This window comes from Bos indicus, chromosome 2 (genome assembly GCF_029378745.1).
Source record: "Bos indicus isolate NIAB-ARS_2022 breed Sahiwal x Tharparkar chromosome 2, NIAB-ARS_B.indTharparkar_mat_pri_1.0, whole genome shotgun sequence".
NCBI lineage: Eukaryota > Metazoa > Chordata > Mammalia > Artiodactyla > Bovidae > Bos > Bos indicus.
Genome location: NC_091761.1, coordinates 85,919,123 through 85,944,736, shown reverse-complemented (window position 1 = coordinate 85,944,736; position 25,614 = coordinate 85,919,123). Strand labels below are relative to the sequence as shown.

Sequence of the window (25,614 nt, the reverse complement as noted above, 5' to 3'; positions counted from 1 at the left end):
AGTGAAAGCTTACAGTCTTAACTATTGGACCGCCAAGAAAGTCCCAAAAGGTACATAATTATATAAAAACTACTTATGCCCTGGGAAAACACTTCATTTGTAAATGGAAAATTACTTTACCTGTGTGAAGGCACAAACCAAGCTCCATGTGAGTGGACTATATGAATCCTTCACCATAGTATACCTACCATGTACCAGAGAGCAGCCACTTACAATAGATTAATGCAAATATGCATTCATAGAGGGAACTAACCATGAAGTCCTTGGCTGATCTGAGGAAACAAAGGATGATTAATGCAAAAGGGTTGTTGGGTAGGGGATGAAGGAAGGGAAGGGGATTAATACTGATTAAAGGAAGACTGAATTTTGCCCAGATTTGTTTTTGTTAAAGTATTTTGAGACATTTCAATAACCAAAATAACTGTACAAAAAATAAACAAATTAACTTTATTAAGTTACCACTTCAGTCCTTACGTTGATTTGTTTACAAAAATATCAGTTTGAAATACATTATCGAAAGTGAATACACACAATAAATAGAAAATAAGGATGCATGGTGCTGCAGACATATCAACCAACTTATCTTGATCTACTGCCCACTGCTGTAGACAAAATTTGACACAGATTCAGCATTACTGACACAGCAGTCAAAGTATCAGGGAGAGGGTTGCAAACTATGAGAAAAGTAACTTAAAACTCTGGACCAAAAAAATACTCTCTGGACCACTCACCAAAAAATAAAAAAAAAAATAATTGTTTATCTGGAAGCTAACCTTAGTATAATACTGAATTATCTACTACTATCCATAGGAACAATTCAAAAATGAGAAAAGTGCCAGGGAACCTTCATTAACAATATTTTTAAGTCAAAGTTTTTACTTTAAATATCTGATGATTACTCAAATATCCTAAGCCACGAGGCAGGCCCTAAGACAATAAGTTATAAATAGTCTGAAATTAATAACTTAAAACGTGATATGGTTAATATAGTACACACTGCATAAGTATCTCAACCAACCTCTTTCAGGTGAGGTAATAATTAAAAGGTTTACATTTACAGTTTCAATTTCTGCTCAAAAAGAGTGATATCAGTATTCCAGCAACAGTGATGACATCCTATTATTGTAAATATGCTAATATACATACTACTCTGAATTATACTTGATTGAATTCTATGTACATGTGGTTCCATATTCCAAGTGCAAATTTTCAACAGTATGGGTTTATAATCAAAGCTGGGTTTGACAAATGCTTTCTGACTTCTGAAAGCAAATGATGAAAGCACTTCCTAAAAGTGAATAAACTAGATACAAGTAGGTGACCATTTTCTTTTTTCTTTACGTGTGATGAACTTCATGAAGCATCAGTTCCCGAGGTATGTTTGTTTCTGGACCATACAGCTTACACGCTCTTCTTTCAAAGGCAGTTACCATCTGCTTTACAACTTCATCGAAAAACAACGTGGCAAGCTGAGAGTGTAGAAGTGAGCGAAATTCAAAAGAAATCTGTAGGAAAATGTTAATAACTATTTTAGAAAGACCTTTCTTTTACTAAATCTCTACTTAGGGTAATGGTGTTTACACAGTGAAACGAGCTAATTGGCCCAATACCTAAGGCAGAGCAATATGGGCCTCTGTCTAGGTGAGATTTTTAACATCAATGAGAGGGAGACCTATTTACTGCAGTAAGCACAACAGTGGCTGCACAACAAACATAAGTAAAACAAAGTCAATGAATCTCATTTTATGGTAAAGAATCTGATTTTATTAAGTTAAAAAAAAACTGGAAAAAAAGCTTTGCTAAATGAATATCATATTTATCACTTTGGCTTCTTATTAGTGTGTCCCTTTAAGAGCTATCTTCTTTCCCAAAATGAAATGGTAGCTCAGCTGGTAAAGAATCCACCGGCAATGAGGGAGACCTGGATTCGATCCCTAGGTTGGGATGATCCCCTGGAGAAGGGAATAGCTACCTCCTCTAGTGTTCTTGCCTGGAGAATTCCATGGACAGAGGAGCCTGGCAGGCTACAGTTCGTGCGGTCACAAAGAGTCAGACACAACTTCCCAAAAGGAAGTAAGGGAGGGAAGTGATCCCTCGGATAGGTTATTCCCATAACTTTTGAACTGTGGTGTTGGAGAAGACTCTTGAGAGTCCCCTGGACTGCAAGGAGATCCAACCAGTCCATTCTGAAGAAGATCAGCCCTGGGATTTCTTGGGAAGGAATGATGCTAAAGCTGAAACTCCAGTACTTTGGCCACCTCATGCGAAGAGTTGACTCATTGGAAAAAGACTCTGATGCTGGGAGGGATTGGGGGCAGGAGGAGAAGGGGATGACAGAGGATGAGATGGCTGGATGGCATCACTGACTCGATGGACGTGAGTCTCAGTGAACTCCGGGAGTTGGTGATGGACAGGGAGGCCTGGCGTGCTGCGATTCATGGGGTCGCAAAGAGTCGGACACGACTAAGCGACTGAACTGAACTGAACTGAATACCAGAAAGGTGAGGTTAATCCACAAACTAGATGGCAAAGGTGCTTCAATCTTAAAGTAGACAAGGATTTAAATTTCATTTATATCCCCTCAAGACTGAATTCAAAGCAACCAGTTTGAGAAATAATGCCTTAAGGATGAAATATCTACTTTTAAAAGTTTTAATTTTAAAATAATTTTGCTTATTAAAAAGTTGCAATAATACTACTAAGATTTCTCATATGCCCACCACCCAGATTTCAGGTTTTATATAACCACAGTGCAATTATAACCAGGAGATTAACAGACAGAGTTAATATTACTAGATAATAATGCTATTATCTACTCTACTGAGGTTTCATTCAAATTTCCCCAAGTGTTCCATTACTGTTCAGTAATTTTTATGAAAAAATTATGAAATGAAAATGAAAGCAACCTAAGAGCTGAGACCAGCATACAGTAATTTACTCAAAATTATAACCATATTTTAAAATGTAAGCCTGAGCTGTAAATACAGGAATCAACTCATATAAATAAATAAAAAGCCACACAAGTGACTTTAAGTTTTCTATAGCTAAGGTGATATGAACAAGAAAATATCAATACCATAGTATTAAATTTAAAAATATATTTTTCTTTTGAATTTTATTTCTGCAATTCATAAGACGCAGATCAATGTACAGATTTCATTTGGTGTTACACTGTTATTAAGCTGGTAGTAAGCAAGACATGTGTCTTATAATCTATGGACTTGTAAAAATTAGAAAATAGAGAAGGCATTCAAGGTTTCTGGAAAGAGAGAAAAAGAGAAAAGGTCACTCGTATTCTTTCCTTTTTTTTGGCTGTGCCATGCGGCATGAGGGATCTTAGTCCCCAGCCTGGGACGGAACCAGTGTCCCCTGCAGTGCAAGTGTAGACTCCTAACCACTGGACTGCCAGGGAATTTCCCCTAGCATTCTGTCTTATAAAATTAGTGCCAAAAAAAAAAAAAATCAGTGCAGAAAAAGATGAATATTCAATACTCAGAAATTTGAGATTAAAAAAAAAGTCTTATAGTAATTGCTATGCATAAGTGTATGTGTGTGTGTGTGTGTGTGTGTGTGTGTGTGTGTACGTGCGCATGCATGCGTGCACGCTCAGTTGCTCAGTTGTGTCCAACTCTTTCCATCCCCATGGACTGGGGCCCACCAGGCTCCTCTGTCCATGGGATTTTCCAGTCAAGAACACTGGAATGAACTGCCATTTCCTACTCCAGGGGATCTTCCTGACCCAGGGATTGAACCTGAATCTCCGGCGTCTCCTGCATTGGCAGGCGGATTCTTTACCACTGAGCCACCTGGGAAGCCCAGTTGCTATGCATGCAGTTTACTAATTATAGCATCTGGATTCTAATAAAAATGAATTACTCCTTCTTTACCAACTTTATTTGATATTTGGAACAAATAAAGAGCTTTATGAGAGACTTACTGAAAAATCCAAAGTACAAGTTCTTGGGTAGCCAGGAAGACCTGGGCTAAAACGCCAAACAGTCTCCAAATGATTGAAGAGCTTCCCATCAGTACAGGATGCCTAGAACAAAATGAAATGAAACAAAACAAAAAACAGTAAAATACCAGTTGGATTGTCCAGAATCTATAATTGAGGATGCTTTCGTTGAAAGTAAATATTTTTATAGATTAGACCACAGGTGACAAAAAGATCTCTTAGCTTGGTACTAGGAAGAGATCTCTTGCTGACATAAGCCATTTTCCTTTCTCCTGGGATTCCCAAGATTACTACTAGTTCTCTCTTCCACTGCTGTCACCCACTGTGCTACTTCAAGTTCTCCCCCTACAACAAAATAGGGAGTTACTATCTGGAAGTTTATTTCCAGCTTTGCCACTTATTAGTGATCCTGAACAAGTTAATTCCCTGTATTTCCTTAACCTGTAAAATGAGCATAATGCCTATTTTTTACCATCACTATGAGATGGCTAAATTTAATACTTGTAAGGAATCTGGCATAGATCCCTAGAACAATTCTGTAATTCTTGCCTGCCCAAAGATCTTCCTTATCAATCACATTTACTCTTTCTCTAACTCACTCTTCTTTATCTCTAGGGCCCTCTGTGGTTCCAGTTTTCTTGTTAAGTCTAGTCCTGACTCATTGCTTTCTGGCCTCTCATCTCTTCAGTGCTCATTATTTCACATACGTGTGTACACTGAAACATAATACACAGTGATACTATGTGCAGTGCAATCTGACATGTCCCATTCTCTAGCATTAAAAAATGCCAGTTGAGACCCATCCAAGAGTTGCCTTCCACAGTGTGAAAAACAGTGGCCAGGACCACAGTTACTAAAACACTGTCAGAACTGGTTATGACCTTGAATGAAGTTCCACTTCTTTATTTACTATCCTAAGATGCCATCTGGGCCTTATTGTACTAGTAGACAATTGACCTCAAGAATATATATGCTATGTTCCCTCAAAAGCAGGCTATTTTTTAACTCTTGTTTCAAAGTCTTGGGCTTCCCAGGTGGCTCAGCTAGTAAAGAATCTGCCTGCAATGAGGGAGACCTGGGTTCGATCCCTGCGTTGGGAAGACCCCCTGGAGAAGGCAAAGGCTACCCATTCCGGTATTCTGGCCTAGAGAATTCCACAGACTATATAGTCCATAGGTTTGCAAAGAGCTGGACACGACTGAGCGACTTTTACTTTCACTAGTGTAGAATCTTTATAAACTGCACCCATACTAAAAAGCATTTTAAAAGAAATGCTCCATTCACATTTATAAAAAAAATTTTAATTTTTAATATGGAAACCAGTGAAAGTTTTTTATTTAGACACAAAAAATAACAGTCATTAAAGTAAAAAAATCTCTTCAAGGCTTCTTGCCTTCTGAAATGGTCCACAATCTGTGAAGTTTCTTCTAAATAAATCTAGTTCGTATTTTAAAAAAAAATTTTTTCCCCAAAGCGTTTGGCTTTATACTTGGTTCAATAATGAACACCTAATTTTTAAAACCATCAAAAATCTATAATAAAATATTATTTCAGTTATCCAACTTTATTTCCTTTTTTTTTTTGGCTGTGCCTTGTGGCTTGTAGTATCTTTTGTCCCCCGATCAGGGATCAAACCTGTGCTCCCTGCAGTGGAAAAGTGGGGTTTCAACACTGGACCACCAGGGATGACCCTTTTTTTTTTAACTGGAGGATAATTGCTTTACAGTAATGTGTTGGCTTCTGCCATACAACAATGTGAATGAGCCATAAGTATACATATATCCTCTCCCTCTGGAACTTCTCCCCAATTCCCCACCCCTCTAGGTGGTCACAGAGTACCACAATGAGCTCCCCAAAATATGAATGGTTCATGAATTTGCATTCATCTTTGTGCAGGGATCACGCCAATCTTCTTTATATTGTTCCAATTTTGGTATATTTGCTGCTGAAGCAAGCACTCTATTTACTTTTATGTCTAATTTTTTACAACTTTACATCCTTCTTTACAATCATGTATGAAGCTTATAAGAAATTTAATAGTAAGGGAGAAACAGCTGTTGGGAATAATCATTACCATATAGCACCTTTCTCTGACTATTTTGGCAGTGCTTATACTTGTATCAATAACCTACCCCAAGGACCCACAGATTTTTACTGGTATGTTTTGATAGGGACAATACTGCCAATGATCTCATTCCTAACAGAGATACTGAACACGGCAAGTAGGCTTCTGGCCATGACAGACAGATGAATCTACATGATTTATGTAGAATCACTCACATGTCAAGTCACAGGCACATTTGGGGCAGCTAATAAAAAATGTCACATAGCTTTTGTTGCTTTCTTGGTTCTAATTTTTATTGTATGTCACATATGTGCATTAGGTATTAAGATCTAGACTCTGAGCCCAGGGAAAATTTAAAACTGAACACACCTGTTTTATTCTCAAATATGTCTTTAAATATTAGCACATTAAGTGAGGCAGCTTATTTTAATGGAAAAATAATTTGGGAATCAGACACACACAGTATGAATTTGTGTGTACCTTGGGTCTCCAGAACAACCCAAATGCTGCCTAATCTTTAGGTCATGCTAACATGCTAAGTTGCTTCAGTCACGTCCAACTCTTTGCGACCTCACAGACTGTAGCCTGCCAGGCTCCTCTGTCCATGGGATTCTCTAGGCAAAAATAATGGAGATGGTTGCCATTTCCTCCTCCAGGGGATCTTCCTGACCCAGGAACTGAACCCCAGTCTCTTATGTCTCCTGCATTGGCAGGTGGGTTCTTTACCACTAGTGCCACCTGGGAAGCCCTTAAATAATAAATTAGCACATTAAGTGAGGCAGCTTATTTTAATGGAAAAATAATTTTGGAATCAGACATACACAGTATAAATTTATGTGGGCTCTTAATTTCTCTAAGCCTCCCAAAATTAAGATAGTAATATATAATACATACTATTACAATTAAAAAAAAGTTTCCTGCCTCCTTGGCAGTGCTGAAGGTTACTGAAATTACTATGAACATCTGGATATACAGGAACACAGGAACACAGCAGTGAGAACTTCATAAACAAAAGCCCTCATGACTGAGGATTCAGAGATGAAAAAGAAGATCTCCCATTCCCTTAAGTAGCTCGATTCTGTCAAGCAGAAATCCAAAGGAAGAAAGAAGTTATACTAAAGAGTGGTAAGAGAAATAAATAAAGCACATGCAAAGCCTAGAGGAATCACCGAGGTAGAACAGACTAGCCATATGAAAGGAAAGGGAAAAAGCAGGCTGGGAGTTGAAGGATTAACAGGCAAAGAATCAAGTTCATTACAGATAGAAGAGGGAACAATATGCAAAGACACAGGGCCGTGGAATAAGTACTATACAGTACATTCATGGAGTCAGGGAAAGGAAGAAAGCCGGGGGAGAAAATAATATGGTTTTAGAGTTCTTTAGTTAGATGCAGGATATGTTAAGATCGAAGTTATAAGAATCTGAATGGTAAGAGATTGAGGTCAGGGGACTCAATTGTAAGATAGAGATATTCGCTGTTGTCAGACTACAGAGTCTTGGCTGTGTAACCCTGGGCAAGCTATCTAACTCTTCTAAGGCTTAGCATACTCAACTATAGGATGATGGAAGATAATAAAATTTGCATCTCAAAGGGCTGTTGTGAAGATTAAACAATTCAAGTAAAGCACTACAGAGCTTAATACATTAGCTATTTTAAGAGAGGCAGTGCACTATAGTAGGTAAAAACTCCAAAACTATGAGGCAAACAGCGGGGTATGGGGCAGACTTTCAAGTGGAGTTGACATTTTGACAGTGGGACTAGGGTGGACTCCAATGTCTTAGCTTCACTGGACAGTATATTCTTTCTGGTATGACAGCTGCATGTCCTCAATGACTGACAAAGAGGTGAAAAAGGCACTTAGCTCTGGCCAATAACCAAGAAATGATACCACCACTAAATCAAGCGGGCACAAAACACAACTCAAGCTTTCAAAGTGTGTTCACTGCACTTTAGGAAGTCAAAATAAATGGTAATGTAACTCTGGAATTCTCCTTTTTCATGTGTTGAAGTCTGAGTGCCTTTTCTATATATGTACCCTTCTCTGAGAAGGGTAAGATGATTAATATAATGCATGCAACAGTACCTGGCATTTCAGTACCTGGTACATGGCAGGATGACTTCAACAATGTTTATATTCTCCACATTTATATCTTTTCTATCTTTCTTCATCCTCTCACCACTTTCCCTGCCTTAACTTAAAAAAAAAAGCACAAGTATCAATATTAAATTAAAACATTTCTCACTTGTGTGGCTGAATCTTTCCTAGGGGTCAGCAGTTCTCAACAGAAGGACAAAAGAAAAAGCTTCTCATTTCCATGTTCTAGTTAAATTTCTATTTGGAAAGAATAATGCTAATATTGTATAAAATAACACAATTTAAGTGATATAAGTTTGTTTTTCCCTCCTCCTATTAGTTTAGGGAAATCTTCTTAAGCTATTATACATTAATCCATTTAATATATCACTAGTTGAGGAATATTTAAAAACAAAAAACAAAACCGTTACCTTCACCAAATGTGGTTTCACCAAGGTTACTACTGATGTATAGCGCTCCAATACAGGTGGAAACCCAATTTCTAATCGTGTTTTGCAGTATCCAGATCTCCTTGATATTATATCTGATTTTTTACACCAAGGAACAAAATGCTTGTAATCCTCCATTCCAGATACCACATCATACATTTCCTGCATAGAATAACTTAAAAAAAAAAAGGAAAGGTGTTAACTGCACCTATTTATACAGTACATATACACTTTAAATCAGCGGTCCCCAACCTTCTTGGCATCAGGGGCTAGTTTTGTGAAAGACAATTTTTCCATGGAATGGGGAAGAGAGGATGGTTTCAGGATGACTCAAGTACATAACATTTATTGGACACTTTATTGCTATTATAATTACATCAGCTCCACCTCAAATCATCAGGTATTAGACCCCAGAGGTTGGGGACCCCTGCTTTAAACTGAATAAATAATAAAACTTACTGTGTATGAGGCAAGAAGTTATTTGGCACACACATTAATACTGCTTTATAATAAATGGCTGATGAATTATGGTACATTCATACTGTGGAACTCATCAGTTACCTAAAAGGATTAAGATCAAATGTACAATTCACCCTTGAACAACACAGGTTTGCCCTGTGTGGGTCTACTTACATAAGAATTTTTTTGATAAATATAGTACTTGTATTTTTGTTTTACAGATTTTTAAATTAAATGTGGGGGAAAGTTTGTGTTCAATTAGAAATCACAATATGTGGAATCAAATAAACTAAGGTTTGAGTCTTGATTTTATACAAACTATTCAGCCTTTGAATAAATCATTTATCAATTCCTTGTTCTAAAACAGAAATAGCAGTATGACTTTTTTTTTTTTTTTTTACTGTGTGGGGGTCTGCACTCCCAAACCCCCCATCTTTCAAGGGTCAACCATATACTTTAGAGCAAAGAGGTTTAAAATATATTGCTACATGAAAAAAGGCACAAATATCAAGTGTTTAATGATCGAGGAAATATACTATACACTTATAATATTTCTTTTTCTTTTTTTACAATATTTCTTAAATAAAATTGTATATATCTTGTCTGCTTTATATACAATTTATTTTCCATTTGAGAAATGGATATAAGTATATACTGTAATTCCTCAATTTTAAACATTTGATATTTGCTTTTTCTGAAAATAATTATGTTAATAGACTGTAATGAAAATATATTTTAAAAGTACTAAAAGGATATAAATTAAACAATTACCAGTTGTTAATTCAGGAAAAAAAGAGTACGATTAAAAAACAGACTAACTCTTTAATATATATATTTCTATTTTTTCAGTTTTTGTGTCTTTTTAAATTCTTTTTTCCTATTTTTTTCTTCTTTTCATTCTAGTATATATACTTATAAATTGTTAAGTGTTTATACAAGTATGCAAACATTTTGTAATTAAGAAAAAAAATCAATTCTATAATACAAAAAAAGCAAATATCTCACTCTTTCTGAGCCAGCATAACACCCTGCCAACCCAAACTTCACCAAGAACATAAAAAAATCTACAAACCCATATTACCTGTAAGTACTGAAGCAAAACTTCTAGGTAAAATACCAGCAAATATAATCCCAATAATATATTAAAAAAATAAAACAATCAAATACAACTCATTTAAAGATGTATGGATGAACCATCCATAGTACATACAACCAACCATACATAGTATGGATGGTTCAGTACTAAGAATTATTATAACCATATTATTTAGCCAAAACAAAATCATTGTATGATTCCCTTCACAGATAGTAAAATATAAGAAACATTACTATTAGCATTAGAAAGAAACCAATGATGCCATCATTACAGTCATTTGACATTGTTCTAAATGGTCAAAGAAATTAAATCAGAGCATGAAATATCGGCACACGTGTGGAAAAGAGTTAGGCAAAATTATAAACTGGCAGGTGATATGACTATCAAATCAAAAATCAATCAATCAAGAATTCAGTTAGGTAGCCTGTTAAGAAATATATAAAAGTTAATACTGTCTCTATACTAACAGGTAGAAAATAGTCACATACAAACGCAAAATACCTAGAAATAAGTTCAACAAAGACACATCAGGGTTTAAATGAAAACAAACAAACAAACAAAAAACCACATGGTGGATACATATAAAGACAACTGAACGATGAAAATTAGACATGTATTATTCTTGGTTATAAAGAGTCAACACTGCTAAAATAGAATTCATCTCAAAACGATGCAGTAAAGAACCACATTCTAAATTTCAAAAGGGATGTTTGGAATATGACAGAATGAGTGTTTAAATATATTTAAATGAATCTTTATGATCATGAAATGAGGCCCACAGAGGAAAGAATAAATAAACCTAATCTATTCTCCCCATGTTCTCAGACACTTGGAAATAAATGCCAATATAAATCCCATGAAGATGTATGAGACCCGATAGCCTGGAAGCTATTTGCATAAAAACAGTCTATTATGTTCAAATATCAATTCTAAAACATAGTAGTTTCATATGACCCTGACTAGGTTGCTTAACCTCTCAGTTTTCTTCATCCATAATTGAAAAATACTTCTACAGAGTTACTTTAAGGGTTAAAGGAAAGTTTTGGCATAATGCACAATGCTTACTAAGCACTTCATAAATGGTAGCTATTACGTGTTTACATCAAACAATATATGGGGGAAGATGATCATTAGATAAGACCAATTTGTAATAAAAAGAATTTTAGCATGAGAAAGAATAAGGAAGCAAGAAAGAATAAATAAATATGGTGGGAAAAATAAGCTTTGGAGTCATGACACAACATAATTTCTCAGCTTCAGTTTCTTCATCTTTACAATGGGAAAATACCTAGACCACATGATTACTGTGAGAATTAAATGAAACAATATAGAGCACCCAGAAGGCCTGTCAAATGACAAGTTCACAGTAAAAGAGAGATATTATTAGTAATTCAAAAGTAAAGCAGACCAGTTCACTATTTGATTTCTCATCTTTTTGTTGCCATTTCTGTTTTTAAGACACCAGCTGGGGCAAAGATGTCTACCTATCCAAGTATTAAGGCTTGCTTTACATGGCATTCTTGCTGGCCACCAGTAGGCTACAAATTAAACAGCTGTCACATGACTACTTCTTGCCAATAATACCTGAGAGTAAGCACTATGTGTCACTTCCAGGACCAATATGATTAAGCATCAGGTGTTTCTTTTTAAGAGATCCTGAAGACCAAGGAACTACAAAAGTACCAAGGTGGATGGAGCCTGGGTTCTTGCCTGACTCTGTAAACAGTTTTACTGGAACACAACCATGCCCACTGTTAGTTCTGGGCTACGCTGAACATGTTGAAGAGTTGCAACAGAGACAGTATGGCCCACAAACCTATTTACCAACTGGCCCTTTACAGAAAAAGTTTGCCAACCTCTGCTCTGGATGGTAGGGGCCTCTTAGCATGTTTATATATACTTACCTATGTATGTGTGTAGGTGAGGGAGCTATACAAACATATTTGGCCCAACATATCAGTAATGATGCCACTATAAAAAAGAACAGTGTACAAAAATGCAGGACATAAACAGTTTATTTTCTTTAAATGTCAAGATTTAAATCTATCCTATAAAGTTACCGTATGATTATATTCATTCAACCAGTATTTATAAAATAGCAAGGGTGAGAAAATCAGAGCTTGGTCTGTAAGAAACGAATCTAGAAAAAAAGAGGCACAATATTCTAAAGAACATTGTGAACATGCTCTTTTAATAGATCTATTACTATATACAAACCCTATAATTCTCCTTTCTGAATATTCTTTTCTTTTGTTTATTAATGGTGCAGCAATTCTGAAGAAGGTTCTTGCGTGTATCTTCTTAGGAAAAACTGAGGTATGTAGTGGAAGAGTTCTGCTCATCAGTATACCACAGGAAGCCAAATAACTAAAAAGACAGAAATTACCTGATTGAGTAACATTGACAATTAAGAAGAAACAAATTAGAGACCGTTAAATAACAATCATACTTCAGGTGTTTGCAACCTTAGAATATTTCCAAAAAAATTACACATGCAAAAAATAAGCTTCTTGAGCACCATAAAGAAAACTAAAAATACCAGCTTACAGTTAGGGTTAGAGCCTTCAGACACAAAAGGTATCTCTCAGAGTTGGCTTTTAGTTTGCAGTCATGTGTTAACAACATATTCCTGCCCTAGGATGGGAGAATATTCATTGTCCAATTTTTAACTCATCTACCCACCTTGTTTTCCCAGCTGCATCCACAGGGGTTTCCTTAATTCTTGATCTACTCCATGAGATCTGAAATTAGGTCCCTCTCTCCACTGGATATGTGGCAGGCCTGTCAGATCTATTGCTCAATTATCTTTTACCTTCCAATCTCCATTCCCATGTGTATATGTAGAAACATATGTCAAGGTAATTAGAATGTTAACTGTTTAGGGTACTTCATAATACAGATGCCTGATATGCTCTTGTTCAGCTATATATTTTTAGCCTTTACACCAGTAAGATTATTGCATAACTATTATACACTACTATTTGTGCATTAGTTCACATATTTATTGAGCTGCTATTCTGCGCCAGGCACTAGGGACATAATGGTGAATAAAACAAAAAGATTACATTCTAGTTGAGGATTAAATAAGCCACTAAAATAGAAATGGGTGTAAGGACATGTAATTAGGACCTTCTTCAGATAGGGTAATCCAGGAAGTCCTCCAAGGTTGTATTTCAGCTGAGACATAATGGATAAGGAGGAGTTATTCCAGCTGAGCTATTTCAAATCCTAAAAGATGATCCTGTTAAAGTGGTATACTCAATATGCCAGCAAATTTGGAAAACTCAGTAGTTGCCACAGGACTGGAAAAGGTCAGTTTTCATCCCAATTCTAAAGAAGGGAAATGTCAAAGAACATTCAAACTACTGCACAGTTGCACTCATTTCACATGCTAGCAAAGTAATGCTCAAAATTCTTCAAGTTAGGCTTCAACAGAATGTGAATTGAGAACTTCTGGATGTATAAGATGGATTCAGAAAAGGCAGAAGAACAAGAGATCAAATTGCCAACATCTGGTGGATCATAGAAAAAGCTAGAGAATTCCAGAAAAACATCTGCTTCATTGACTATGCTAAAACCTTTGGCTGTGTAGGTTAACAACAAAGTATGCAAAATTCTTAAAGAGATGGGAATACCTGACCACCTTATCTGCCTCCTGAGAAACCCGTATGCAGGTCAAGAAGCAATAGTTAGAACCAGACATGGAACAATAGACTGGTTCCAAATTGGGAAAAGAGTACGTCAAGGCTGTATATTGTCACCCTGCTTATTTAACTTACAGGCAGAGTACATCATGCAAAATGCCGGGCTGGATGCAGCATAAGCTGGAATCAAGATTGCCCGGAGAAACGTCAATAACGTCAGATATGCAGATGATACCACCCTTATGGCAGAAAGAGAAGAGGAACTAAAGAGCCTCTTGATGAAGGTAAAAAAGAAGAGTGAAAACTCTGGCTTAAAACTCAACATTCAAAAAACTAAGATCATGGTATGTGGTCCCATCATTTCATGGCAAATAGATGGGGAAGCAATGGAAACAGTGACAGACTTTATTTTCTTGGGCTCAAAAATCACTGTGGGTGATGACTGCAACCATGAAATTAAAAGACACTTGCTCCTTGGAAGAAAAACTATGACAAACCTACACAGTGTATTAAAAAGCAGAGATATTACTTTGCCTACAAAGGCATGTATAGTCAAAGCTATGGTTTTTGTAGTCATGTACAGATGTGAGAGCTGGAAAATAAAAAAGGCTGAGCACCAAAGAATTGATGCTTTTGAACTGTGGTGCTGGAGAAGACTCTTGAAAGTACATTGGACTGCAAGGACATCAAACTGGTCAATACTAAAGGAAATCAACCCTGAATATTCATTGGAAGGAGTGATGCTGAAGCTGAAGCTCCAATACTTTGGCCACCTGATGCGAAGAGCCAACTCACTGGAAAAAACCCTGATGCTGGGAAAGATTGAAGGCAGGAGGAAGAAGAGGATGACAGAGAATGAGATGGTTGGATGGCATCACTGACTCAATGGACGTGAGTTTGAGCAAATTCTGGGAGATGGTAAAGGACAGGGAACCCGGGCATGCTGCAGCCCATGGGGTTGCAAAGAGTCAGACCCCACTGAGCAACTAAACAGCAGCAGCCACGTAAAGGGTGAAATAGGTATGTATGTACATAATGTGTGTGTACACATATGTAAGCTCTCTCTCTCATACACACATATGTGTGTGTCTGTACATGGGAGGAGGAGAGGTGGATACAAACCATTCCAAGTAGTAGGGAAAGAGCCTGGCAGCATCCAGACTCTCAAAAAGATTAACAGTGCAGCAGCAGTATAGCAAGCCAGGGCAAGAGCACAATGAAATAATTGTTAGCGAGAGAGGCTGGAGCTGGATTATGCTGGGGACTACTGGTCAGTATAAAGCAATTTGGGATTTATTCTCAACGAGATGCTCTTAAAGTGTTCCACCTAAGAGAATAATATTTCACTAAATCAAGTCTTCAAGTTATTTTTTTTAAGAGAGAAGGGAGTGGCCTGGTGAAATCTCATGTTATATATAACATTTGATTCATATAAAATATGATTTATGTATGAATAAAACTTCTTTAAGGACACTGACATCCCATAGTGTGGCTGGAAGAGAAAATTGAGTTAAAGAATGATTGAAGAAATTGGGGCTATTCAGTAAGAAGATCAGGGGTGGACTGTAAGGAGATCAAACCAGTCAATCCTAAAGGAAATAAACCCTGAATATTCGCTGGAAGGACTGATGCTAAAGCTGAAACTCCAGTGCTTTGGCCACCTGATGTGAAGAGTCCACTTATCAGAAGAGACCCTGATACTGGGAAGGATTGATGGCAAAAAGAGAAGAGGGCAGCAGAGGATGAGATGGTTAGATAGCATCACTGCCTCAATGGACATGAGTCTGAGCAAAGTTCAGGAGACAGTGGAGGACAGAGGAGCCTGGCATGCTACAGTTCATGAAGTCGCCAAGAGTTGGACATGACTTAAGAGACAGAACAGCAATAACAAAACAAAACAGAATGAGAGAGAATGCAATAGTGAACTAGAGATGGAAGTAAGATGTAACAGATGCTATGTGGGTGGAGGAAAAATGACCAAGTGACAGTCCATGGGGGTCACAAACAGTCGGACACGACTGAGCACAATAGGAGTTTTCTGATCAGTTTGTCTATTATGGTTACAATGTCCTGGACAGCACATCCATCTTCATACTTTATCAAGAATAGTATGTCTTCAGCTACAATATGAGAACCTTACAGTCATACACATGTTTAAACCATGGAATGAAAACTGAACAAAAGAAGGACAGTTTTTTGGTCCCTAAACTTCCAGTACTACATCCTAAATACTGTATTATAATAAAGGCCAGAATCAGCCTTGCAATGAATTCATAAATTATCTCCCTTTTCATTATCATAAACAGTAAATAGACTGAAATTTAAACCTTAATTTGATCACTAAAGCAATTTTTTTCTCAAAAGTAACAGCCAGCATTTTATAAGAGCAATACAAGCAGTAAAGTATGATAAAGTGTTCTGCTTGGAACTTTTTAAAGCTATTTCCTAAAGCAAGAGTGAAGGATGTGAGATGATTTTATTTCAGTTTCGACCAAAAAATGTCTAAAAGGATTTAGAGTTAATTGAGTTGTTGATATTTTAAAAAATTCATTGACTCTAAATGTCCTGGAAGGAGCTCAAGCAGATGTGTGTTTTCTCCCTCCATCCCGTACAGATTACTTTCGAATTAATTTTAAAAGTTAACTTTAATTTTCGAACATAGAATATAAATGTTAAGAATTAAAAAAAAATTCGAGCATAATTTGTTGACGTGTCATTAATAAAAGGAAACTGGTGTAAATATGGAAAATTTCATGTCTCCTCTTCCATTACCTACCAAAAAAGAACCTGGAAAATCGAAGGCAGACTCTTGAGTCAAGGTTACAGGACTGCTAACTTAAAATAGGAGGGGGAAAAAAAATCCAAGTCCCCTACTTCGGCTTCGGTTTAGTTTAGCTAGCACCAAAGTGGGAGCGGGGGTGGGCAAAGACCGCTACCAGAAACTGGGGAAAGCACCTCTGGCCATCGTACACCCTGAAGGAACAAAAGGGGACTCACTGACAGGCCACAAACTCCCACAATCATCAGCCGCTGTAAGCCGTAGGGGAGGAGACCGGAAGAGCCCAAAGGCACCTCCCCGCCCCATCAAGTGGCTTTATCAGCTGCTTCCATGTCGCTGAGCGGAAGGATTCACCGCCTCTCGCGAGGGCTGGGAACCACGAACACAAGACGGAGCGGCCTGAACAGGCTGGCGACCCTCCGGCCAAGGGGGCGGAAAGAGGGGGCCTGAGTCCGTCACTCGCCGAAGGCAGTAGTAGGCCCTTTGTCTACATATACGCGGAAACGCATCCGATCCGCCTAAAAGTGAAATCGCTCAGTCGTGTCCGACTCTTTGCGACCCCCATGGACTGTAGCCTACGGGGCTCCTCTGTCCTTGGGATTTTCCGGACAAAGGTACTGGAGTGGGTTGCCTCACCGCAAATGTCCCGGGTCCCCTTGCTCAACAGGCCGTACGGAGGGAGAAATTACCCTCGCTGCGGCGCCCCGCGTTGTTCATTACCTGACGTTCCTCGCAGGCACCTGCGCCGGAGCCGGGGCTCTGGCGGCTGCCGCCGACTTCGGACAGCATCCCGAGACCACCTTTTTCAGGGCTCTTTGACCTATCCGAGCTGCCATGATCATCCTACTGAAGCCGGTCGCCAGTAAACCCGGATCAGGCCTACGGCACCGCCCTCCTCTGGCGGCCCGGGCCCCCGGCGCCGCCGCCCTCCAGCCAATCAGCGGGCCCCCTGAGCGGTCAGACACGCCCCATTTTCCTCTCTCTGATTACGCAAAGCTGACGCACACTCTCACTGCCACAGAGCCCACTGTAAACGGGCTACGTCATCCAGCCGGCCAATCAGAGGGACCGCAGAGCCGGGTGGACGAATCCCTCTAGGCCGGCGGGTGTTCAGTTCCCGCCGCGCTCTGACGTAAGAATTACCGTGACCGCTCACCCCTGCTCCAGCTCAGGAACTGTTCCTCGATCCACCAACCGCCGTGGTTGTCTTGAGGCTGCTTCCGGTCGCGAGGCTAGCCACGTGAGCCCAGCGCAGGGGCGGGAGGAAGCCCGAGGTTCTGAGTATCGATTATGTAACTGTACGAACCGGTGAGTGCTGGGCTGGACCTGCCACCCCTGCCGTCTGCGAAGTGTGGCGTCAGTCTTGCTGTTAATGAATGTACCTGCTGTCTTTACCCCGTGAGGTTGTTATGAGGGCAATATAATAAGGTTATGGCCTTAGAGAAGAGACTCGGTTCTGTTTGCCTTCTTTCTGTGTGGCCAACATTTTAACGGGTGTTCATGTATGGTTTGGGTTTCCCTCAGCCCAAATTTTGCTTCCATTCGGATTTTGCTTCCATTCACCCATTTCAGGAATCATTCATCTAGTCTTGACATTTGTTCTCGCTTTGTTTGTTCCTAGGTCCTTATTTAACTTTTATATGCCATAGTTTCTTGTGAACTGTAAAGTGAGGATAGCCATACTGTCAATACTTAACTGCACACAGTTTTGAGAAATTGTAGCTGACTAAATGAAATAAACATAGTTATTGAGCACTCACTCTCCACTGTTTTAGGTGCTGGATAAATGAACAAAAGCCTACTATCATAGAGGTTCTAATCTAGAGTAGGGGAAATAAATTTTCATTCAATTAATACAGTGTCAGATAATCATATGCTGTAGGAAAAAGTATGAAAAGCAGATGGAGAGGGCTAAAGTGGGGTGCTGTTTTATATAAAGTGGTCAGGTGGGCCTCTGAGAAGGTGATAATGAACGGGCTTAAATGAAGTTAGGAGGTGAACTATGTGAATATTTGGGAAGGGAACAGCAAGTGCAAAGGCCTCAGACAGAAACAGTCTTGCCCTGTTTTATGAGAAGCAAGGGCTTTGTATTACAGTCAGTGAGGGTGAGAGTGGTAGAAAATGAGGTCAGAGGTAGTGAGGGCTTTTTCATAGTATCTGGGAGGCCATGGTGCCATCTTTGGATTTTATTCTAAGTGTAAAGGGAAGTCATTTGAGATGACTTGATCTGATTTACATTAACATAAATATTCCAGCTTTTGTGTATCTGTATGATTATTATTTTCTACTCTTGCTTTGTTCATTGAAGCTGTTGTTATTCAGTCGTTCACTTGTGTCTGACTCTGCGGACACCATGGACTGCAGCATGCCAGGCTTCTGTGTTCTTCACCATCTCCTGGAGCTTGATCAGAGTCATGTCCATTGAGTCAGTGATGCCATCCAACCATCTCATCCTCTGTCATCCCGTCCTCTGTCCCCTTTTCCTCCTGCCTTCAATCTTTCCCAGCATCAGAGTCTTTTCTAATGAGTTGGCTCTTCGCATCAGGATGTCAAAGTATTGGAGTTTCAGCTTCAGCATCAGTCCCTCCAATGAATAGTCAAGGTTGATTTCCTTTAGGATTGACTAGTTTGATCTTGCAATGCAAGGGACTCTCAAGAGTCTTCTCCAATACACACTTCAAAAGCAGCAGTTCTTCGGCACTCAATCTTCTTTATGGTTCAACCTTCACACCCATACATGACTTCTGGAAAACTATAGCTTTGACTACATGGACCTTTGTTGGCAAAGTAATGTTTCTTCTTTTTAATATGCTGTCTAAGTTGGTCATAACTTTTCTTCCAATGAGCAAGCATCTTTTAATGTCATGGCTGTAGTCATCATCTGCAGTGATCTTGGAGCCCAGGAAAATAAATTCTGTCACTGTTTGCAATGCTTTCCCATCTATTTGCCAAGGAGTAATGGGACCAGATGCCATGATCTTAGTTTTCTTAATATTGAGTTTTAAGCCAGCTTCTTCACTCTCCACTTTCACTTTCATCAAGGGACTCATTAGTTCCTCTTCGCTTTTTGCCCTAAGTGTGGTGTCATCTGCATTGCTGACGTTACTGATAACTTCTCCCAGCAATCTTGATTCCAGCTAGATGCTTGTGCTGCATCTAGCCCGGCATTTTGCATGATGTACTCTGCCTGTAAGTTAAATAAGCAGGGTGACAATATTCAGCCTTGACATACACCTTTCCCAATTTGGAACCAGTCTGTTGTTCATGTCTGGTTCTAACTATTGCTTCTTGACCTGCATACAGGTTTCTCAAGAGGCAGATAAGGTGGTCAAGTACTCCCATCTCTTTAAGAATTTTCCACACTTTGTTGTAATCTGCACAAAGGCTTTATCATCAGTGAAGCAGAAATAGATATCTTTCTGGAATTCTCTAGCTTTTTCTATGATCTACCAGATGTTGGCAATTTGATCTCTGGTTGCTCTGCCTTTTCTAAGTCTAACTTAAACATCTGGGAGTTCTCAGTTCACATACTGTTGAAGCCTAGCTTGGAGAATTTTGAGCATTACTTTGCTAGTATGTGAAATGAGTGCAATTGTGCGGTAGTTTGAACATTGTTTGGCATCGCCTTTCTTTGGGATTGAAATGAAAACTGACCTTTTCCAGTCCTGTGGCCACTGCTGAGTTTTCCAAATTTGCTGGCATATTGAGTGCAGCACTTTAATTGGATCATCTTAAAAGATGATTTGAAATAGCTCAGCTGGAATTCCATCACCTCTGCTATTTTTGTTCATAGTGGTGTTTCCTAAGGCCCACTTGACTGTAAACTCCAGGATGTCTGGCTCTAAGTGAGTGATCACACCATTGTGGTTATCTGAGTCATTAATATCTTTTTTGTATAATTCTTCTGTGTATTCTTGCCCCCTCTTAATATCTTCTGCTTCTATTAGGTCTATAACATTTGTGTCCTTTATAGTACCCATCTTTGCATGAAATATTCCCTTAGTATCTCTAATTTTCTTGAAGAGATCTTGTTTTTTGCATTCTGTTGTTTTCCTCTATTTCTTTGCATTGATCACTTTAGTAGGAAGACTTTCTTATCTCCCCTTGCTATTCTTTGGAACTCTGCATTCAAATGGGTGTATCTTTCTTTTTCTCCTTTGCCTTTCACTTCTCTTCTTTTCTCAGCTATTCATTAAGGCCTCCTCAGACAACCATTTTGCCTTTCTTCTTCTTGGGGATGGTCTTGATCCCTGCCTCCTGTACAATGTCACGAATCTCCGTCCATAATTCTTCAGGCACTCTATCAGATCTAATCCCTTGAATCTTTTTGTCACTTCCACTGTATAATTGTAAGGGATTTGATGTAGGTCATATCTGAATGGCCTAGTGGTTTTCCCCACTTTGTTCAATTAAAGTCTGACTTTGGTGATTAGGAGTTCATGATCTGAACCACAGTCAGCTCCCAGTCTTTTTTTTCCTGGCTGTATAGAGTGTCCCCATCTTCAACAGTAAAGAATATAATCAATCTGATTTTAGTATTGACCATCTGTGATGTCCATGTGTAGAGTCGTCTCTTGTGTTGTTGGAAGAGGGTGTTTGCTATGACCAGTGCATTCTCTTGCAAAACTCTGTTAGCCTTTGCCCTGCTTCATTTTGTACTCCAAAGTCAAACTTGCCCATTACTCCAAGTATCTTTTGACTGTCTACTTTTGCATTCCAGTCTCCTCTGATGAAAAGGACATGTTTTTTTGGTGTTAGTTCTAGAAAGTTTTGTAGGTCCTTCCTTGCAGTTACCCCTTACTAGATGCTTTGTGGTGTGAGTTCAGATCCCGAGCTACAGAGTATGTCAAGCAGTTTTCAGTTCAACACAGGATGTAATTGTTGATTGAGGTGGTTCTGTTGCTGCATCCTACAAAATTGTTGACTAGTCTGTGTGCGCGCGTGCTAAGTCGTTTCAGTCATGTCCAGTTCTGTGACCCTGTGGGCCATAGCCCACCAGTTTCCTGTATGGGATTCTTCAGGCAAGAATATACTAGATATACTAGGTTGCTGTGCCCCCCTCCAGGGGATCTTCCTGACCCAGGGATCAAACCCACATCTCTTACATTTCCTACATTGGCAGGTGGGTTCTTTACCACTAGAGCTACCTCGAAAGCCCATTGTTAAAACTAAAGTGAAAGTGAAGTCGTTCAGTAGTGTCTGACTCTTGGCGACCCTGTGGACTGTAGCCTACCAGGCTCCTCTGTCCATGGGATTCTTCAGGGAAGGATACTGGAGTGAGTTGCCATTTCCTTCTCCAGGGGATCTTCCTAAATGGCCTATTAAATGTATTTTTCAACATAATACATGATTTACTCATGAATCTAATAGAAGGGTTTCTTTTGTTAAATTCACCAAACATTTTCTCACAGAACTCTTCTCAGACATAAGAAAATATCTACTGAATTGGCTCATTCAATTGAATCATTCTCCTCTGCACTTCTCCCAAGATTTTGTTTAAGGCAAATAAAGGAATCTTTGTGACAGATGACAGTGTATGGTACTCAGCTGACTTCTTAGCAAAGGATAGAGTTATATGTCAGAAGCTTAAAGGTGATAAGAAACTCTGGTTCAGTTTTAGTAGATGATGGTGCTTCCATATATTGTAGGCAAAAAAAAATTTGTTTTGACGATAGGAAAAGATCTGTAGTATATTAAAACTCAGCAGAGATCTGTGGGAAGCAGTAATTCAGAATTCAAACCAACTACGCTGCCAAAAATATATCTGATACACCACCACCTATTACATGTTATCGCCAAAATAATTGAAGATTAATCTGGTCAAGCTTGTGGATATGCCAGTTCAAATGGGGGATAGAAGAACATGTTAAATGATACCCTACAATCTGCCAAATACGGAATATGGGAAATTCTGTAGGACGAATGACCCAATTTCTTCAAATAAATGTCAAATTAGGAAGATTGGGGGTAGGGGGGTTGTTGTAGACTTATAAGGTTTAAGAGGCATTATTTACATTTTGTTTTGAACAAACCAAATATTAAAGAAACATACAAGACTGGGAAATTCACTGAAATACCTACTTTAGTAAAGATTCATACTGAAGATTAGAGGTAAAATATGTTTGTGCTTTACTTTGAAATGATCCAGTGAGGGTAGAGGAATAGAGTATATAAAACAAAATTGATCATTTGTTGATAATTATTGGACTGGATAAGTGTAATTAGGAATTTGTAATAGTATTGTATCTAGTTTTTCTGGATGTTTGAAATCTTTGAATATTTCTGTATCTGTACACACACACACACTCACATATACATGTGTATGTTTTTAACTTTTTTTAATTTTTTAACTTTTTGTTTTGTATTGGGGTATAGCTGGTTAACAGACAGTTTTGTGATACTTTCAGGTGAACAATTAAGGGACTTAGCCATACATATACATGTATCCATTCTCCCCTAACCTTCCCTCCCATCCAGGCTGCCACATAATGTTGAGCAGAATTCCATGTGCTATACAGTAAATCCTTGTTGATTATCCATTTTAAATATAGCACAGTGTACAAGCCCACCCCAAACTCCCTAACTATCCTTTCTCCCCTCCTTCCCCTCTTCCCCATAACCATAAGCTCATTCTCAAAGTCTTTGTCTGTTTCTGTTTTGTAAGTAACTTCATTTGTATCATTTCTTTTTAGATTACACATATAAGGGATGCCATACAATGGTATTTCTTCTCTAACTTCACTCAGTATGACAGTCTCTAGGTCCATCCATATTGCTACAAATAGCATTATTTTATTCTTTTTAATAGCTCACTAATATTCCATTGTATATATGTACCACATCTTCTTTATCCATCTTTACAAGTGACATTTTCCTGATTCACTTCTATGTAGAAATATGCTTTGACCTTTTGCTTACTTCAGAACCCTTAATATAGATTGAACAGAACCATAAAGGCTTCAGATAAATAGGCATGGCTATGACTTTGTATTAATACTATTTTTAAGCAACACTTTGGTCAAAACAAATACAGGATGAATTTTAACCACAGATTAAGACTTTAAAATTTTTAAACATCACTTGTAAATATTTCTTCCCTGAAATAAATAAAACAAGGTTTCAAAGTTAACGTAATCTCATTACTGGGACCTTTTTGATCAGTAGCATAATCTTCCCAGCACTCTCAATGATCTCTTACAGGGATTATCTTTGAGAAAATTTTGGTTGAAAGAACATCTTCCTTGACTAAATCAGAACTGAATTACTGAATGAGAGATTGGTGTAATTATAGGTGTTAGTTTCCAATAAAAATCGACTGTCAAAGGGGATTAACTGGACAGTTTGTCCTTACTGATATGGTTGTGTTAGGAACCAATCAGTTAAATTATACTAGTTATTTTTAACAGGAAATTTAATATAAAGACGTTGTTAAACAGAGATTGGAGAACTAAGGTGATAACAGTTTCTGACAACATGTGTGAAATGTTGCCAACTACTTGATGCTTTTGAACTGTGATGTTAGAGAAGACTCTTGAGAGTTCCTTGGACTGCAAGGAGATCCAACCAGTCCATCCTAAAGGAAATCAGTCCTGAGTATTCATTGGAAGGACTGATGCAGAAGCTGAAACTCCAGTACTTTGGCCACCCGATGCAAAGAACTGACTCATTTGAAAAGACCCTGATACTGGGAAAGATTGAAGGCAGGAAGAGAAGGGGATGACAGAGGATGAGATGGTTGGATGGCATCACCGACTCAATGGACATAAGTTTGGGTAAGTTCCAGGAGTTGGTGATGGACAGGGAGGCCTGGCATGCTGCAGTCTAAGGGGTTGCAAAGAGTCAGACATGACTGAGTGACTGAACTGAACTGAGAGAAGCTGAGAATCAGAGATTCAGTGCAGTGTCAGGACTTTTATTGGGGGCTGACCACATGGTCACTTCTGTTCAGTTCAGTTCAGTTCAGTCTCTCCATCGTGTCCGACTCTTTACAACCCCCTGAATTGCAGCACGCCAGGCCTTCCTGTCCATCACCAACTCCCAGAGTTCACTCAAACTCATGTCCTTCGAGACGGTGATGCCATCCAGCCATCTCATCCTCTGTCGTCCCCTTCTCCTCCTGTCCCCAATTCCTCCCAGCATCAGAGTCTTTTACAGTGAGTCAGCTCTTCGTATGAGGTGGCCAAAGTACTGGAGTTTCAGCTTTAGCATCATTCCTTCCAAAGAACACCCAGGACTGATCTCCTTTAGAATGGACTGGTTGGACCTCCTTGCAGTCCAAGGGACTCTCAAGAGTCATCTTCAACACCACAGTTAAAAAGCATCAATTCTTCAGCGCTCAGCTTTCTTCACAGTCCAACTTTCACATCCATATATGACCACTGGAAAAACCATAGCCTTGACTAGACAGACCTTTGTTGGCAAAGTGATGTCTCTGCTTTTGAATATGCTATCTAGGTTGGTCATAACTTTCCTTCCAAGGAGCAAGCGTCTTAATTTCATGGCTGCAATCAGAATCTGCAGTGATTTTGGAGCCCCAAAAAATAAAGTCTGACACTGTTTCCCCATCTATTTCCCATGAAGTGATGGGACCATATGCCATGATCTTCGTTTTCTGCATGTTGAGCTTTAAGCCAACTTTTTCACTCTCCTCTTTCACTTTCAACAAGAGGTTCTTTAGTTCTTCTTCACTTTCTGCCATAATGGTGGTGTCATCTGCATATCTGAGGTTATTGATATTTCTCCCAGCAATCTTGATTCCAGCTTGTGCTTCTTCCAGCCCAGCATTTCTCATGATGTACTCTGCATATAAGTTAAATAAGCAGGGTGACAATATACAGCCTTGACGTACTCCTTTTCCTATTTGGAACCAGTCTGTTGTTCCATGTCCAGTTCTAACTGTTGCTTCCTGACCTGCATATAGGTTTCTCAAGAAACAGGTCAGGTGGTCTGGTATTCCCATCTCTTTCAGAATTTTCCACAGTTTATTCTGATCCACACAGTCAAAGGCTTTGGCATAGTCAATAAAGCAGAAATAGATGTTTTTCTGGAACTCTTTTGTTTTTTCCCATGATCCAGCGGATGTTGGCAATTTG

At 38.8% G+C, this 25,614-nt stretch overlaps 2 protein-coding genes and 1 non-coding gene across 7 annotated transcripts in view; 1 reads left to right on the top strand and 2 right to left on the bottom strand.

Annotated features, from left to right (window-relative positions):
- Positions 1 to 424: 424 nt before the first annotated feature.
- Positions 425 to 17,445, bottom strand: COQ10B (coenzyme Q10B). Its single transcript, XM_019974362.2, has 5 exons — positions 17,243 to 17,445; positions 12,317 to 12,466; positions 8,527 to 8,719; positions 3,938 to 4,039; positions 425 to 1,505 (listed from the first exon to the last, which is right to left on the bottom strand). Exons 1-5 carry the CDS (start codon positions 17,362 to 17,364, stop codon positions 1,338 to 1,340), a joined length of 735 nt encoding a protein of 244 aa, XP_019829921.2. The 5' UTR covers positions 17,365 to 17,445; the 3' UTR covers positions 425 to 1,337.
- On the bottom strand, positions 5,808 to 5,909 carry LOC139179076 (U6 spliceosomal RNA). Its single transcript, XR_011563478.1, has one exon. It is a non-coding gene; the product is annotated as a U6 spliceosomal RNA (small nuclear RNA).
- A 219-nt stretch (positions 17,446 to 17,664) lies between the features above and the next one.
- Positions 17,665 to 25,614, top strand: part of SF3B1 (splicing factor 3b subunit 1) — a 58,313-nt gene continuing 50,363 nt past the window's right edge. Inside the window, exon 1 of one of the 5 annotated variants that reach the window (XM_070800027.1) lies at positions 17,665 to 17,830. The gene's annotated coding sequence lies outside the window, so the exon portion shown is untranslated. The remainder of the gene's footprint in view (positions 17,831 to 25,614) is intronic. The other 4 variants (XR_011569672.1, XR_002182316.2, XR_011569671.1 and 1 more) reach the window with 4 other exon arrangements.